At 44.2% G+C, this 15,415-nt stretch overlaps 1 protein-coding gene across 10 annotated transcripts in view; it reads right to left on the bottom strand.

Annotated features, from left to right (window-relative positions):
- The window catches only part of DOCK9 (dedicator of cytokinesis 9), a gene marked incomplete at both ends in the record, with an annotated part of 303,105 nt that overhangs the window by 153,440 nt on the left and 134,250 nt on the right, over window positions 1-15,415 (bottom strand). For all 10 annotated transcript variants that reach the window (XM_080690195.1, XM_080690198.1, XM_080690193.1 and 7 more), the window contains one exon: window positions 8,450-8,566. In XM_080690195.1, coding sequence (XP_080546321.1) covers window positions 8,450-8,566 — 117 coding nt within the window. The remainder of the gene's footprint in view (window positions 1-8,449; window positions 8,567-15,415) is intronic.

The following is a 15,415-nucleotide window of genomic DNA, read 5'->3' on the forward strand; positions in this document are numbered from 1 at the left end:
CTCCTTTCTACCTATCCTTGTGTCTCCTAGTCTACCTCACTCCTACCCCTCCTTAGATCCAATGGTTTATCCTTATCCAGTTTTATCCATATATAACTTTCACCATTCTCTCTGATCTACTTAAATGGGATCTAAATATTATTTCTCAGAAAGAAAGAAGGAAAGCTGTGTGTTGGAGGGATGACCCGACACGGAGTGTCAGCACACAGCGAGGGGCCAGTGGATCCATTTAATACCTTTCCGTGGACGTGTGCCTACTGAGGAGGACCACTGGTAAAGACCAGCTTCACAAACTTAGCCAATCACAGAAAGACAAGAGTCATATGTTTTCTCTCATATTCTCATATGTGGAAACTAGGAAGTAATCAGGATACCTGTGGGATTCCAGATAATGGAGGGGAAACTCCAGTAGAGTCAGGAGGTGGTCTGGGGGAAGGAAGGGGAGATAGGGAGAATCAATGAAGGAATCACTTCCATTGACGTAGGTACATATGTAGAAATAAAGCCAATGTCAGCATCAATACCCTGTATGGGGAGTGGGGGAGCCGGGCAGCCCCCCAAGTGCTGTGTGCATGTTGTGATGACCACTCTGAACTTTATTATGATGTGTGACCGCAATGCACCAATAAAAGTATGAAGGCACTTAAAAACAATTAAACAATACGTGTGTATTAAAAAGAAGTGAAACCCTGTTTCAAAATAAAAAGTAAAATAGGGCTGGCTGTGTAGCTTGGAAGTAGAACACCTCTGGGTTCAATCCGTAGTAACAAAACAAAACTTTTTTTTTTTTTTTGGTGGTACTGGGGATGGAACCCAGGGGCCCTCTACCTCTGGGCTACACTCCCAGACCTATTTTATATTTTATTTAGAAACAGGGTCTCTTAAGCCAGCTGAGCCTGGCTGTCTCAGCCTCCCAAGTGCAGGGATTACAAGCGTGCGCCACCATGCCCGGCTAAAACAAAACATTTAATACTATCCATTCTACAAAAGAGAATAAAAACTCTCATGCAAGTATCATTTTATATATGTGTGTTCTATCTCATCTAGTAAATTAGTTCGTCTCGACTCCTCACTAAGTTTTCCTAAGTACTTCATGGAACGAAAATCATGTTACAAAAGTTCTTTCTACGATTGAAAGGAAGAAAGAAAAGCCACTTCCCTTAGCAGAATAATGGAAAAAAAATAAGAAAATGATGAACTGCTTGGTAAACATTAAACCCAATGTGACGATCTTTTTGTCTAATTGTTTTAGCAGGAGAGACCACAGTTCCTCCAAGTTATTCCACTCCTCAGGGCCCACGGGGCGTTCTGTATGAACGCCCAGCTTCCAAGCACAGCAAGCTCAGTCATATCCCCTGCGCTGTGTGCCACAGAGCGTGGAGACACGGCCGCCCGTGCACCCTCCCGAGGAAGGGGGGCCTGGAGCTGTGGGGGACACCGGGGGTCACTGAGCCTCACTTCAGGTCAGCAGAGCTCACAGCCAGAGCCCCGTCTCCTGCACCACGGTTACGCCTTCAGTTAGAAGGGAAAGCACAACACAAGGTTAATTACGGTCTTTTAATGGGCTTTCACAGTTGCTGATCTGGAATCTGGCAGAGAAGTTGTTTTGCGGAAGCAGTTTTCACCCTGATCTAGCACTTCTCCCTTCGATTTAGGAAAGTAACACTGAACCGTCAGGCCTGTGCTGATATTCCTTGGAGTTTGGCAAGTTAAGCGAGATGGCTTTAGCTAAACGACAGTCAAGGTAATACTGAATACAAGGCTTCCTCAATTACTCTTTTCCTGGTATCCACCCAAGTCCAGTACCTCCCACCGGGGCCTTAGGCCCTGCACCACCGAATCACAACCCTAGCCTAGCTCCAGGGTCTGGTCCTATCCCTGTGTCTACCCCCAACCTCCTTTCTAAGTGAGCATGGCCCAGGTCTCCTTTCCTGTGGGCCCATCTCACACTTCCACGGATGCTCTGGCTCTTCCTGGCTCTTCCTCCTTAATACTAACTTCTCGCTCTGGTTGGACTTCTGGCTGCTGGCAACAGGATTTCCCAAGATTCCCATGGAAGTTGATTTTTATCATGATGCTGGGACCTGATTCTCCTGCTTAATATTAACACATGCCTTTATCGCCTCTCCTAAGTTTGGGCAAAATTTTGAAAGTCAGGACCCTGTCTTATATTTGGAGTCCCAAGCCACACATGAAACAGAAGCCTTTGCACAAATGTAGCCGTTAATATTAATTAAAGAAATATACTCTTCAACTTAGCTAATCAGTGCTGGTGGAAAAGTAAACTTTAATACTTAAAAAAAAAAAATAATTAGAGACAGGCATGGTGGTCCATGCTTGTAATCCCAGTACTGGGAGGCTGAGAAAGGAGGATCACAGGTTGGAAGTCAGCCTCAGCAATTTAGCAAGGCCCTCTGCAACTTAGTGAGGCCCTGTTTCAAAAGAAAAAAATAGGGCTGGGATGTAGCCCAGAAGTAGGATTTCCCTAGGCTAAAAAAAATTGACTAACTCCTTTAGTGTAAAAGTCACTACTTGAACTAAAAATGAAATCCTCATCTTCCGAAAGTCAGAGCAAAGTTAATTAAGAAATTTTATCCAGGTTTTTTTCAGGTAGATCCAGTTCTAGACATGAACTAATATTCCAGAAACCACAGTATTTGGGGAAAGTTATATTGTTGGCCATTGAATTTGGACTGACAAAAATTTCGAGGAATTAATTTTTTTAAAAAAAAGCACTTTTCAATAAAAAGCCAAAAACAAAGTAGTGAGGTTATTTTTTGGCAGCATATAATAATAAAAAAAAAAAGCATGGACAAAACATGGTAAAAAAATATTTTCTTTTCAAAAGAACAGATGGGAAATGAGATGAGGGACTTCCAGGCCTTTGTAAGTAGCGGGGCAGGCGTGGTTTCCTCTCCGGGTGAGCGGTTTGTAGATCATTATCTGTCTCATGTAAGTAGAAGAGGAAAAGGACCAGAGGAAAAATAAAAATCAGGATGTTACTGAAAGAGAAATGGAGTAGCCATATTTTTCTATACAATGCTGAGAATGCTCTAGGATTCTCCTGTCCCTAAACATGTCCAAAAGGGAAATTTTCTAGGATTGTCAATTAGTAATACTCTTACTTTAGACTCTCTTACTAAGACAGGGTTACTGAAAATGTACCAGGAACCTCGGTAGAAAATGCACCCAGGGAAGCGTTCATTCAGATTTGCACAGTCCTAAGGATAGGGACAGCTTCAGGCCTATCACAGAGACCCTATATCCACAAGCACTTTCCTAAAAATTCATGTTAAAATGTAGCCAACGATGAAAGTGGCCAAGAGTGTTACTTTCCATGAACACCATGTTTTCTGGGGCACTCATTCATGTCTAGGATTGGATCCACTTTAAATACGGCAAACAAAAAATTATCATCCTAATCCCTCTCCTTTTTTTTTTTTTTTGGTACAGGGGATTGAACCCAAGAGCATTCTACCTTTAAGCTACAGTCCCAGCCTTTCAATTTTATTCTATTTATTTATTTATTTTGCAGTACTGGAGATGGAACCCAGGGGCATTCTACCTTTGAGCTACTCCCAGCCCTAATGCCCTAATTTTTTATTCTTTTTTTTTTTTTTTTTTTTGGTACTGGGGGTGGAATCCAGGGGCTTTTCTACCTCCAGGCTAAACTCCCAGACTTATTTTTAATTCTTTTATTTTTGAAACTGGGTCTCACTGAGTTGCAAAGGGCCTAAGTAGTAGCTGAGGCTGTCCGTGAACCACAATCCTCCTGTCTCAGCCTCCCAAATGCCGGGATTACAAGCATGTGCCACCACGCCCAGCTCTTTATTTTTATTTTGAAACAAGGTCTCACTAGGTTGATGATAGTCTCACTACTTGCTGAGGCTGTCCTTGAACTTGTGATCGTCCTGTCTCAGCCTCCCAAGTGGTGGGATTACAGGCAAGGGCTACCACGCCTGGCTCATCTTAACCGTTTGTAAGTGTACAGTTCAGTGGCATTAAGCATATTCTTGTACAACCATCACCATTTGTCAACAAAACTCATCTTCCCAAAGTGAATCTATGTACTCATCCACTCCTCCTGTCCCCCGCCCTACCTGCCAGCAACCACCATTCTGTTTCAATGAATCTGATTCCTCTAAGTACCCCACATAAGTGGAACCTTATAATATTTATCTTTTTTTGAATGGCCTATTTGACTTAGCATCATGTCAAAAACGATTCATCTGCCACCAGAAAATATACTCCCTTTACGACCCTGCTTCACCTGTATTTTCTAATTAAGAAATAATCAAGCCGGGCATGATGGCACATCCTTGTAACCCCAGCATTTGGGAGGCTGAGACAGGAGGATCGCAGTTCGTGGACAGCCTCAGCTGTTTGGTGAGGCCCTTTTCAACTCAGTGAGACCCTGTTTCAAAATAAAGAATAAAAAATAGGACTGGGTGTATAGCTTGGAGATCAAATGCCCCTGGGTTCCATCTCCAGTACTGCAAGGAAAAAAAAAATTATCTAATATCCACCAAACTAAATCACTGATCCAACAAGCGTTTTTACAAATCAAGTCACTTGGAATTCTGAATGTGCCATGTGGTATCCATATTTACTTCATTAAGCCTCCTACCCCAAAAAGAAGAACACATAATATTCATAATAATTCAGCAATATTAAAAAAAAAGAATTCAGTCATTTGAAATATAGCAACATATATCCAACACCAGTACCTAGTGTGGCAGGATTATGTGAATGTGTGGGCAGGGGTGGAGAGGCTCGGTTCTGGGGTAGAACTGACACAAACCTGGGGCCGAGCTCCTCAAGGCCATACCGTGAGCAGCCATGCTTGGACTCAGACAGCCTGAGCGGCTCGCACACACATTAAGCAATGGGAGAATTAAGAGAATGGGGGAAAAGGTTACTTTGGATTTAAATAGTTTCAAGTGACATGAGATTTCAAGTGGCTTCGAAACGATGAGAAGAAAGTGCCAGAAACAGAACCGGGAAGCCCAGGCACCAGGATCTGACTGGGAAGAAGATCGTCCAGAGCACATTGGTCCTGGCCATGGCAGAGAAGACTTTATCCGATGGTTGATAACTATTCTGAATTTTCAAAATCCACATTTACTTCATGTCTCTGTTTTGTTTTGGTGGTACTGGGGATGGAACGCAGGGGCCTTCTACCTCTGGACTACACTCCCGGACCTATTTTATATTTTATTTGGAAAGAGGGTCTATTAAGCCAGCTGAGGCTGGCTTCAAACCTGCACGACCCTCCTGTCTCAGCCTCCCCAGTGTGGGGATTACAAGTGTGCGCCACCACGCCCGCTTGTTTTTTTGTTTTTTTTTAACATTTCTTCAGCATTAGGCACATACATCGGACTGACAGATCTTTTTTTCATACAATTTTCAGAGAACACCCCGATGTCCTTAGGAGCTTACCAATAATAGGGCTTTCGATCAACGCATGCCAACTTGGGACGTGCATAAGGCACCATCACTATTCATACTGGTATTTTACTAAATTATCATTTTGAATATATTTGGCAGAAATTTATACTAAGTTCTTTAATTTGTTTGCTTGTTTATTGGTACTGGGGATTGAACCTAGGAGCATTCTATCTCCAAGATACACCTCTACCTCTTTTATTTTTTATTTTGAAACAAGGTCAGTTGCTGAAAGTCTTTCTTGTTAAATTGCTGCAGCTGGTCTCAAACCCGAGATATTCCTGTCTCAGCCTTCCAAGTACTGGGATTACAGGCATATGCCACCGTACCCAACCAAGTTCAATGACTTAATACTTATTTACCATTATTTAATTATTTCAGTTTATTATTGAAATTTTATAATATTTGGCCCACTTCCTACTCGCCATCTGTTTTCTGTATGAAATAAGAGATTTCCCTATCTATCCACTCTGCCTCTCATAATACACTGATAATGGGGCTCCTATTCTACTAAGAGGAAGACAGAAGCAATCTGTGGCATCGCTAAGACATTTTATCCATCCAGCTAATTAGACAGCTAATAAAAAGTTATACCAATATAATTTAGCAAGAAAATAGAGCATCAATAGCCCGGCTTACTGACAAAGTGGGGGTCTATAAGAAAACAGATAACTTAAGTGGGGCTCACTACATTGACTGATGAGAGCCAAAGCTGACATCAAGCTCCATCTTCGGGAACCTCCCCCAAACAAAACCCAAGACTTGGTCATCCATCCTTGGCCCACAAACTGGAGCATCTGTACCCAGCATCAGAGAAGCAGATACAGGCAGGAGGCACAAAGGAGTGTGCCAAAGTTTCAACTGTCTGATTCGACAACTGTTTGACTTTCAGGTCCCTTGTCTCTAGGGAAAAAAGATAATGAAATGACATGAAATAAGTTTGGGTGTTTTTAATTTCTGTTTTTGTTTTTTAAGCAATTTTATCTTAGGCCTGCAACTACAACTTTGCATTCTTGGTAGCAAAACTCAAAACACTTTGCTACTGAATTAAAGGCAAGAAGAGAACATGTTTCATCCTCAGAGAAACTTGAGATAATCTTCTACTGCTTCAGAAAATACTACCAGAAAAGTCTGTCAGCAAGGCATCTGACCTGTAATCAATCGTTGGATTTTGCTTTGCGAGCGGCCTCGCTCCAGAGTGCCCTGCAGCAGCTTACTCCTATTCACGAAGTCAAGTTTTCAAAGTATGGTATTTTTTGGCATAATCTGAACACATTTAGCAGTGGAATGGCCTTTGGCAGTAACACTGCACAACTGGTCTTTTCTTTCTTTTTTTTTTTTTTAGAAAGAAACTAAGAAATAGTCATTTCTTGGCCCATATATCTCTAGCAAGTTAGAAAGAGACCACATTTGTGTAAATCCTCACTTCTATTGTAAACTGGAACATCTTAAATTTGATGGGCAAAAAACCTCAAATATTATAATTTAACAATTGTTATTAACATGAAAGTTTCCAAGGACAGTTAACTACAGACACAACTACGCAGAGTATTTATGTCTGGGGAGTGGACTTCCAAAGAAGCTTGGGAGGCTTTTGATGTTTGTTACTTCTATTAGTTGCCTGGTTTTTTGTTTTTGCTTTGTTTTGTTGGGTACTGGGAATTGAACCCAGGGCATTCTACCTCCGAGCTACAGCCCTAGCTATTTTTATTTTTTATTCTGAAATAGGGTCATACTAGTTTGTTGAGAGTCTTGCAAAGCTGCCGAGGCTGGCTTCTAACCTGAGATCCTCCTGTCTTAGCCTCCCAATTCCTGGAATTACGTACAGGTGTTGCCACCACACCTGGCTTATAGTTGTCTGTTCTATTTATTTTTTATAAATATATGGTACTTTTAAATTAAATTAAAAAATCAGTGAAGATTTGAAGAAAAATAAGGTGGCTCAGTTTATAGAAGACAGGCCTTGGATTGTAACACCATCCGGCAGAGAGCTCTCCGGGTATGAGCACCAAAGTAGAGCAGAAATGTCAGGACTAGGTCTCAGAAGAGCAAAGGCAGTAACAAGCTTCCAAGAGATCTTGGGCGCTGGCTTGTCGGGCACCCAACACCATGAGGTTTCCTGGAGAAAGACTTGTGCTCCTGGCTCATCACCAGTCTTAAAAGATCCCTGTGGGTCACTCAGCACAAGTCACAGGCTGCACAACATCAAGCATGAACCCAGAGAGCAGCTCACGGCAGGAGATGCCCAGCCCTGTGCATCACTTCCTCCAAGGAACAGCACGCACTTACCCTGGACACGCAGAGCATTCCCGATAACCACTGAGCCCTTCCCTGGGAGCCCACACACATGCAGTTCAGGGTCCGCCCCCAAGGTACCACCCTAACAGGATGCGTGACAGAATCCCACTGCTCCCCAGCAAGGTCGGTGCTCTTGACTCTAATGCCCTTGGTCAAAACAATGAATCTAAATCTAGAAAAATCTCAGAAGACATAAAGGCACTTAATTGACCCCAAGCATAGCACTTTCATTCAAGATGATGCATACATACATCTCTATTTATATATTATTTTTGCACGGTATGAACACATATGCAAAAGTATAATCACTAAAAATATTAAGTCCCAAAGGAAGCATGTAATCATATGACTTTTCTTTCTCGAATCACATCTTTTCATCTTTTAAAAATCACAAATTACTTAAGCAAGTAATAAACCAATTGATAGGGGAGTTTGCGTAGATCAAGCACGTGGTTCCATCATTAGCAACGCTCCTTTTGTTTGTTCATTTTTGCAGAACTGGGGGTTGAACCCAAGGGCGTTCAACCTCAGACCTATATCGCCAGTCCTATTTTTTATTCATTTTGAAACAGGGTTTCACTAAGTTGTGGAGGGTCTCACTAAGCCACTGAGGCTGGCCGTGACCCTGTGATCCTCCGGTCTCGGCCTCCCAGGGCCTGGGATTGCAGGCATGTGCCACGGCGCCTGGCCAGCAGCCTCTACGTACCTGGAAGTCATCGTAAGGGAAGAGCAGCATCTCCCGCAAGCAGTCGTTCAAGATCTGGGTCTTCTTCTGCACAATGACATTTTCATAGTCCAGTGGCTCAATGAGCTTTGGCTTCGCCTACACAAACAAGGAAACAAAAGAAAATAAGTGCCTGAAACTTTGTTTTATAAATAAATTCACTTTCTTAAGATTAAAGAACTTTATGCATTCTACACCATCTGTTTTGTTATTTTCTAACTTATCTTCAACGAATGTATCAGTTTTGCTACTGGAAAGAAACAGAAGCAAAAGTTATTTTCAAAAGGGAAGAAAAGACCCTTTCCATCGTACCCAGTCGACACAAAGTGATGCTTTTTCAGTTATGGAAGCACAAAGAACATCCGAATTCTGCTGAGACTTCCGATTATTTCTTGGGTCACCCCTGGCTAGATCAGTCCCCTCTAAGTGTTTGGGCTGCCAGCGCTGCCCTGGGTAGGGGGCCAGCCACGGCCGACCAGTGAAGGCCCACTTGTCTTGGGCTAGGACTTAAATGCACCCATAGAGCTACTTTATGCAAGGCTCCATGGAACTCTTGTCTGAGTCTCAAAACATTCTCGCTGAAGCCTCTACACACTTACACATGGAATTCCTGAGCACAGAGGGGAAAACAAGTGAGGCCCAAACTAGGCCAGCAGGAAAAGCTACCTAACCAGGGGTGTTATAGGAATCCATCCGCAGCACGCAGTAAGTAAAAGAAAGAGGTAACAAGCAGTGGAGAAAAAAGACAACGTGCCTTTGCTAACTATTTCTAGCATTTTTCTATTCAGTAAAAATCTCTTTATCTACTGCCATCCTTGCTACCAAGTTTACAAATCACTGTCCACGTGCCAGGTACTGACTGAGCTAGGTGAGAGATGGAAATACATACGCAACGAACTCAAGTACAGACGTCTGATGTCATACATGATGTGTATATGCCAAAATAGGGTGTATGTGTGTGACATTGTAAGGAGTAACTACATCCACTGTATCGATAGCTACTTGTATGATTATTTCTGAAACTATTAATAAAAGTCATCTGTAATGTCTAATCTCAAAAAAAGTCACTACGGTGACACTTTATATATAGGAAATATATTACAGATATCTGTTATGTGGCTCCTACATCGGAAATTGAGGTTGAGGCTGCGATGGTCCCTGAATCTGTGTCCTTTCCCTCCTAATATAGCTGGACTACCTTTCCCAGCCTCCCCGTGGTTAGGTGTGGTCACATGACTGTCTTCTGGCCAATGGCCTATGAGTAGAAGGGATGTGGCCAGTGCCATCTTGACCTGTAAAAGCCTCCAGGTGAGCCCTCCCATCCCCACTTCCCCCTGCCCACTGGAGGCACAGGATCCAGCAAGGAGTGGAGGCCAGGAGGAGGTGGGAACCCAGACAAAGGGTGATGTCTGCACTCTGAGTTCCCCTGCAGAGAGCCACTGCTTAAAACAGGCATGGAAAACCTGGCAAGGACTGAGCATCTGCCCTGCTCAGCCCTGAGAGTCTAGGGTAGGCTGAGGCAGCAGTCGGCCAGCTAGCTCTGCCCAAGGCTCCAATGAATGCTCATAGTTTAAATTCAGCTACATGATTTAAGCAGCCTCCACAAAGATGTTTTGACATTCTAAGAGAAAAGGCAACGCCCAAACACTCGCATGATAATAATCAGGCAAAACATATGTTATGGATAGCAAATAAAAATATGCTAAATGAAAAAATTATTTATGTAATGAAATTCTAGGTGATTTATAATAGTAAAAATGTAGGTAATCACTACAAAATGTAATGTTGAACTGGTGTTACTTTAAAAAAAACAAAAACCTAATTATAGTTAACAATTTTTTAAATAAAAATTGCCACAGAAAAAATATTCTCCAAAGGATTTTAATTTAATTTTAAAATCAAGACCCATCCTTTCATCTCTGCTTGTTGCCCTGCATACAGTAACCAGTCAATAAATGTTACTTGGCAAAATAAACGGATGCCACAATTAAAACCGGTTTCCTTGGGAACCATTTCCATATTCCTAATAAAACCCAAATGTGCACGGCCTTTCTAAAGTTGCATCATAGAGAGGTCAGATGGATCCGCATCACGGAATGGCGTAGACACGATGCTCCCCCGAGCTTGCATGGTGCGGACTGCAGAGCCACAGGTCAGGAAACTGCCCTTCACAGCAGCCCAGGCACCCGCACAGACACAGGGGGTGGGAGTCCTCGGCTGGGTGCAGCCCTCCCTCGGGAGAGGGCATCAGCTGCACCCCACTGGGTCAGGTAAAGTTCCTTCAGACCTTGTCAGAAGGATGTGATCCCGGCCAGCAGAGGTGCTGTAAGGATGCTGCGGAGAAACGGCTTTTCCTGGGGCTTCTACTTTGCTGAGCTCCTGCAGCAGAGCAGCGGAGGAGGGAGCTCTCTGGACGACTCTGGGGCTCTGGGGCACGCACTGCAGGAAGTGGCACAGGCTTCCCCGCAGCAGCCCTCTAGAGAATCCCACTACCACCTGGCAGCACCCTCACCCAGAGCCAGCCTGCCCGCCCCTGCCTGTCGACCACCTCTTACCCCACAACACACTCCCTCAGCCTGGGCCCCAGTCCTAGCACAGGCTGGTGGTGTGCTGGCGCTAAGCATTCTGCCTCTGTCCCCACACCCTCCATCCCTGTGTTCAAAGAGCAGGGGTCGGCACAATTCTTCTTGTAAAAGGCCAGAGAATAAATAAATATTCCAGGCTTTGGGGGCCTTTCCATTTCTGTCACAAATAGTAAACTCTGTCATGACAGGTAAACAAATGGGCATGAAAGTGTTCAAATAAAACTTTATTTACACACACACACACACACACACACACACACACACACACACACACACCTGCCCAATTTTTTGGCCCAGATTTGGCCCAATGGCATAGTTTGCTGACTCAACCTGTAGAGTCATTATTATTTTGTTTGTTTGTTTGTTTGTTTGTTTGTTTTTGTGTGTGGCACTAGGGATTGAATCCAGAGGCATTCTATCTCCAAGCTACACTTTCTATCTCCAAGCTACACTCCAGTGCTATTTTATTTTTATTTTGAAACAGGGTCTCACTGGATTGATGAGAGTTTCACTGCTTGCTGAGCAATCCTCCTGTCTTAGCCTCCCAAGTACTGAAATTACAAGTGTGTGCCACAATAAAGTTAATTTTACTACAGTCTCTAAGTAGTGAATAAACTTTCACTACTTTAAAAATTGCTCATATTCATTTTCCATATTCAATTACTACTGTGATTCCTGTCTGTCGATCAATACAGATAATCTGTTTATAACTCTTAAAGGTATTTAATAAGTAATAATTTCTCCTTACCTCTAAACATGAGTTGCTTATAAGGTACAGTTCCCTTAGCTAGGACACTAAATAATGCTTTGGCTAACTGGATGAATGACTGTGCCCCTGAAGGCATCCTGGGTGCGTTTAATGACAGGATGCGATGTTGAGGGCATCACTACTGACCTTGATTTGTGCTCCAAAGTATAACTCCCACGGGGCCTCGCTTACTGACCACCCTCCATCCACTCAACCCTGAGGCTGGTCACAGCGCAAGATCTTTGCACAAAGTGTTCGCAGGACCCTACATCACTGGACGAAGTAAGCCCTAGCAACCTGATTGGACAGAGGGTTTTGCAAGGAGCGCTTTCCAGGAGTGGAGTGATGGACTCCGGGGAAAGGTGGCCGCACGCGCCTGCTCCCTCAGGTAAGAACACAGCAAAGAGCTGTTGCTTGACCTACAGGGCAGGCGCATAGCGCGCCTCCCTTCTGGAGCTGGGAGGAGAAAGGCAGAGAGTGTGAGGAGCCACGGCCACAGGGGGAGGGGAGAGGGGACCCATAAAAGTACATAAAAAAAAGCTTGGCCAGAGAGGCCGAGCTGAGGGAAGATGAGGAAGAAGAAGACAGGGAAAACAAAAAAAAAAACACATGAAGGACTTGGGGGCTGCAGGAGGATCCTTCGGGGGTCACACCACTCCATCTATTCCATCATGGGTTAAGAAGAAGAAAGTAGCCTATTTTCTACTTTGGGGGGAAGGGGTTCTAGGGCTTGAACCCAGAGGCACTCTGCCTCTCAACTACACCTTAGTCTTTTTATTTATCTACTTTTATTTGTTTTAAACCAAGTCTCCGAGATTACTGAGCGTCTCACTAAGTTGCTGAGGCTGGTCTTGAACCTGCCATCCTCCTGTCTCAGCTTCCCAAGTACTGGGATTATACGAGTGCGCCACCACGCCCGGCTTCCACTCTTATTCCGAACACACAGTGCTTGTTGATCGTTTTTTACAGTGAATGAAGACTGTCACTCAAACGATAAAGAAGTCCTTCAGCTTACGAGGTTAAAAGTCCTTATCTATGAATATTCATTTCTCTGGCCACTTGTGAAATCAGAGGAGGAGCAGGCCATGGACGTTCAGTCCACAGAATGTCTTTTTTTTTTTCAGTACTGGGATGGAACCTGGGAGCATTCTAACTCTGAGCTACACCCTCAGCCCTATTATTTAGTCTTTATTTTGAAACAGGGTCTCACTGTGTTGTAAAGGGCTGAGGCTGGCCTCAAACCTGTGATCCTCCTGTCTCTGCCTCCTGACGGTCCACAGAATCTCTACCATAGAGGCTCTGAAAGTAGGATCTTGGGAACAGCTGAGTTGGCATCGCTCTGGACCTTGTTACAAATAGAAATTCTGGGGCTTCAACCCAGAGCACAACCAGAAACTCTGGGAGAGGATAACAGCTACCTGCATCTGAACAAACTCTCCAGGGACAATGGAGAACCCAAAGTCAATATGACGCCCTAAGAACTGTATCCAGATTTTTTAATTCACAAAGAAACTAGTCCAGGGTAGAACTTCTTAATCCCTTCAAGGTTACAAACCCTTTGGAGAACCTGGGTCCACGCCCCTGAAAAATGTGTATATACATGGCTTTCCAAAATTGTATACTCCATTTTGGGGGAAGAGATATAACTCTCTGGAGAATGGCCAGATGGAACTGAGTTTAAGAAGCCCTGGACTACCAGGAGGGGCCGTCGGAGAACATTTCATTCCAGGTAGGGAGAGGTTTGGGGGGAGTTAAAAGTAGAGCTGGGAGAGGAAGCGGAGCCAAGCGCCATTCATGCGCCACGACATCCCCACACTTGGCTAAGTGACGAGCCAAGACTGTGAAGAAAGCCGGGCGTGGCGGGCACCCTTGTCATCCCAGCACTCGGGAGGCTGAGACCGGAGGATCGCGGTTCGCTGACAGCCTCAGTTACTTAGTGAGGCCCTTTGCAACTCAGTGAGACCTGGTTTCAAAAGAAAGAATAAAAAATAGGGCTGGGGATGTAGCTCAGAGGTAGAATGCCCCCGGGTTCCACCCCCAGTATAAATAAATAAATAAATAAATAAGTGTGAAGAGAGAATCAGGTGAGCGGAGACTGGGACTCCCAAATGTGACAACGGGGCCCTCCTTAGGCAGGGAAGGCGCTAGCCTCACATCTCCAAGCCCCGTGCTCAGCTAGCAGGCAATACGGAGGAGTCCCCTCTCTCTGACCCCAGCCTGTCCTCCCACCCCTCTCTAGGGACCATGTGCCCCTCCCACCTCTTCCACCTCTGTGACAATCCAACAGCCCATTATTGTCACAGCAGGGTTCTTCTGGTCTACATTATGATGTGAGCCTAGAATGCACCCATAAAAGTACGTAAAAAAAATAAGCCAGGCATGGTAGCGCACGCTTATAATCCCTGTACTTGGGAGGCCGAGACAGGAGGATTGCAGGTTTGAAGCCAGCCTCAGCAATTTAGTGATGCTGTCAGCAACTTAGTGAGACTCTGTTTCCAAATAATATAATAAAGAGGGCAGGAGATGTAGCTCGGAGGTAGAATGTCCCTGGGTTGAATCCCCAGTACCACAAAAAATATAAATAAAAATAAATTGTACACACAAAATAAATATTTTTTAAAAAAATGTTAAGGCCGTGTTGCTCCAGCCACAGAGCACACAGTCCAGCCTCACCTCGGCTCCACAGGAGGCAGCCCTTGCCCCTCCCTTGCCGCCCGCAGATGGCAGCCGTCCTTGGGATGCAGGCTCTCTGGGCTTTGGGGTTTGGTAACCTGAGCCGTCCATCTCCTCCTCGGCTGTCAGTGCCTTGGGGCAGGGCTGGGTCTTATTTCTGTGTCCCCTCAGAACCCAGCCCAAAGCCCAGGGGCTTCTGGACAATGAAGCTAATGAGACTTAATGACCCTCACTTGCTTGGCCTTCTCTCTAATGGTTCAACTGTGGCTGGGCATCTTAGCTTAGTAAGATTTTCTGGAAGATGTCAGGACACACAGGTGCAGGAAGGGAGGTCATAGGGAGACAGACATATCCTCAGGTGCTCGGCCACCTACTTCAAGGTTGTGAGATTATTTTACTGAAAATATCCCCAAATCATGCAGACTGCATAAGAAAGAACAATAATGAAGGCGTGTTCAATCCTAAAAACTCCTATAATGTTACCAAATGTGAAACGCGTCTAAACTCTCAGTGATACCGTACGGATCGTGCCAAGGGAAAGACGGCCTGATCTGTCCTAGACTGAAAGAATAACACAAAATTATGAACATTTGAAGAGACAAAGACCTGGAAGCCCCCCAAAAAACCACACAGAGAAGAAGTTGTCTCCAGGTGTGTCCAGAGGCTTATGGATAAAATGTGTTGTTTTTGTTTTCCTAGACATCCGGCGTATAGGGTTCAGGCTGGCTTTCCAATGATTGTAGCTTATTGGGATTTCTTTTCAAATTCCAAGTAAATATTCACTTCTTTCTATTTAAATTTTGAATAATTTTTCTTGAAGAAGGCCTCTTAAAGGCCTTAAAACAAAACTTGGTCTCTCATAAAACCTGGATCTATCCTGATAGATAGATAGATAGATAGATAGATAGATAGATAGATGATAGATAGGGTCTTATCAAAGGC

The sequence above is a fragment of the Muscardinus avellanarius genome, assembly GCF_963383645.1.
Source record: "Muscardinus avellanarius genome assembly, chromosome: 2".
NCBI classification, from domain to species: domain Eukaryota; kingdom Metazoa; phylum Chordata; class Mammalia; order Rodentia; family Gliridae; genus Muscardinus; species Muscardinus avellanarius.